Source organism: Penaeus monodon, unplaced genomic scaffold, assembly GCF_015228065.2.
Source record: "Penaeus monodon isolate SGIC_2016 unplaced genomic scaffold, NSTDA_Pmon_1 PmonScaffold_2493, whole genome shotgun sequence".
NCBI classification, from domain to species: domain Eukaryota; kingdom Metazoa; phylum Arthropoda; class Malacostraca; order Decapoda; family Penaeidae; genus Penaeus; species Penaeus monodon.
Genome location: NW_023655175.1, coordinates 19,811 through 21,783, shown reverse-complemented (window position 1 = coordinate 21,783; position 1,973 = coordinate 19,811). Strand labels below are relative to the sequence as shown.

General features: G+C 52.8%; 1 protein-coding gene across 1 annotated transcript; it reads right to left on the bottom strand.

Moving 5' to 3' along the window:
* Positions 1–357: 357 nt before the first annotated feature.
* Positions 358–1,215, bottom strand: LOC119570363. The gene is made up of 2 exons (XM_037918131.1): positions 671–1,215; positions 358–583 (listed from the first exon to the last, which is right to left on the bottom strand). Exons 1-2 carry the CDS (start codon positions 1,213–1,215, stop codon positions 358–360), a joined length of 771 nt encoding a protein of 256 aa, XP_037774059.1.
* Between the last annotated feature and the right edge of the window lie 758 nt (positions 1,216–1,973).

The following is a 1,973-nucleotide window of genomic DNA, read 5'->3' as shown; positions in this document are numbered from 1 at the left end:
TTGGTGGGTTTCCTGCAAAAACGTGGCAACTTGAAAGTTGCGTGGTGAGTAAATGTCTCACTGCCGTGAAGATCGAGTTGGACAGGAGCGGATGCGGGCCATTCGGTTGCGAAGCTAATTTCCGAAAGCTCCCGAATCCTGGTCTCCGGAGCTAACTATGAAGTCTGCAGGGAGGGTTATGGTGGTTCCATAAACCATTTCGGTAGTGGTGTACTGAAGATCCTGCTTGAAAGAGGTCCGTATGTGCAGGAGTGCTAAAGGCAACTGGTCCACCCAGTGACATGCGGAGGATGAAGCCGTGAGGACCTCCTTCAATTGGCGGTGTAAGCGCTCTACCATGCCGTTGACACCGGGGTGTTAGGCCGTGGTCTGGATGTGCTTCGAGCCAAGAAGAATCATTAGCTGCCTCCAGAGCTCGGACTCGAACTGAGATCCGCGATCGGTCGTGACCGTCGCAGGAGTGCCATGGCGAGAGATCCAGGTGCTGATGAAGGTTTTGGCAATGGTGGCGGCAGTGATATCCTGGATGGGGGTGGCCTCAGGCTGGCACTTGATGTAGGTGCAGCTCCACTCCTGGACGTCTCTATTGATGCCAGGTCACACGACTTTGCTGCGGATGAGATCTTGGGTCATGCGAATTTCCCGATGACATTGGTAAGCCTCGAAAAACTGTTGGCGGATTGATGGTGGGATGTAAGGACGAGGGCGGCCAAGTGAGGTGTCACAGAGGATGGTGTCCTGTGAATTTTGGAGCTGCACCTGTTCCAGCTGAAGAGAGGTATCCCCGTCAAGTAGCGTGAAAAGGGAAGTGTCCTGTTGCTGTTCCCTGCGAACTAAATGGTAGTCGATGGGGTTGTTGCTGGCACTTACCATGGCTATCAATACTCTGGATAGGGCGTCTGCGGCCTGGTTGTTGGTGCCTCGGATGTGTCGTATGTCGTTGGTAAACAGGGCTATGAAATCCACCTGTCTTTCTTCACGTGGGGACTGGTGGCGGCTTCTGTTGTGCAGGGCGAAGGTGAAGGGCTTGTGATCAGTCAAGATGTGGAAGTCTTTGCCCTCGATGTATGTTCGGAAGTGCTTGATGGCAGTGTAGACTGCAGGGAGTTCTTTGCCGAAAGCACTGTATCGATTTTGCTGAGGGCTGAGAGTCTGCGAAAAGAAAGCCAGGGGCTGGCAACTATTTACTGGATATTGCTGCAGAACGGCTCCCATGGCGGTGTCCGAGGCGTCAACAGCTATATTGAGCCTTCCCCCTGTTGGGGGTGGTTGAGGAGGGTCGCTGAGGCTAAGGCATCTTTGCTGATGTCGAAAGCTTTGGTCGACTCAGGGGTCCAGGTAATGTCTCTGCCGCGTCCTGACCTGGATGGGATGAGGAGGCTTCGTAGGGGAGCCAGTAAGGATGCACACTTGGGAATGAACCTCCTGAAGAAATTTATCATACGGAGGTACTTCCGAAGATGTCTCTTGGTTGTTGGCCTAGGGAACTGCCAGATACTGCTGACCTTCTCCTGAGCTGGGGTGATGCCATCCGCGGTAATTGTGTGGCCTAAGAAGGTAAAAGAGGTGACTCCGAAAAGACTCTTACCAGGGTTGATGACGACTCCGGTTTTCTGCAGACGGCTGCTGCTAGCGATGAGTATGTCATCGATGTAGATGAAAACACCCTGTAGACATCATCCATGAAACATTGGAAGGTTTGAGGGCGTTGCAGAGGCCGAACGGTATGCGAAGAAATTCGTATAGGCCGATGGGGGTGGTTACAACTGTCTTTGGGATGTCCTCCTTAGCGATGGGAATCTGGTGGTATGCTCGGACAAGGTCGATCTTGGAGAAGATTGTGCACCCTGAGAGTTCACGTGTGAAGGAGTGGAAGTGCGGGAGAGGGTAGCGATCCGGTGCTGTAACTGTGTTGAGATGGCAATAATCACCATAAGGTCGCCAATCGCTGTCTTTCTTCTGTACAAGGTGCA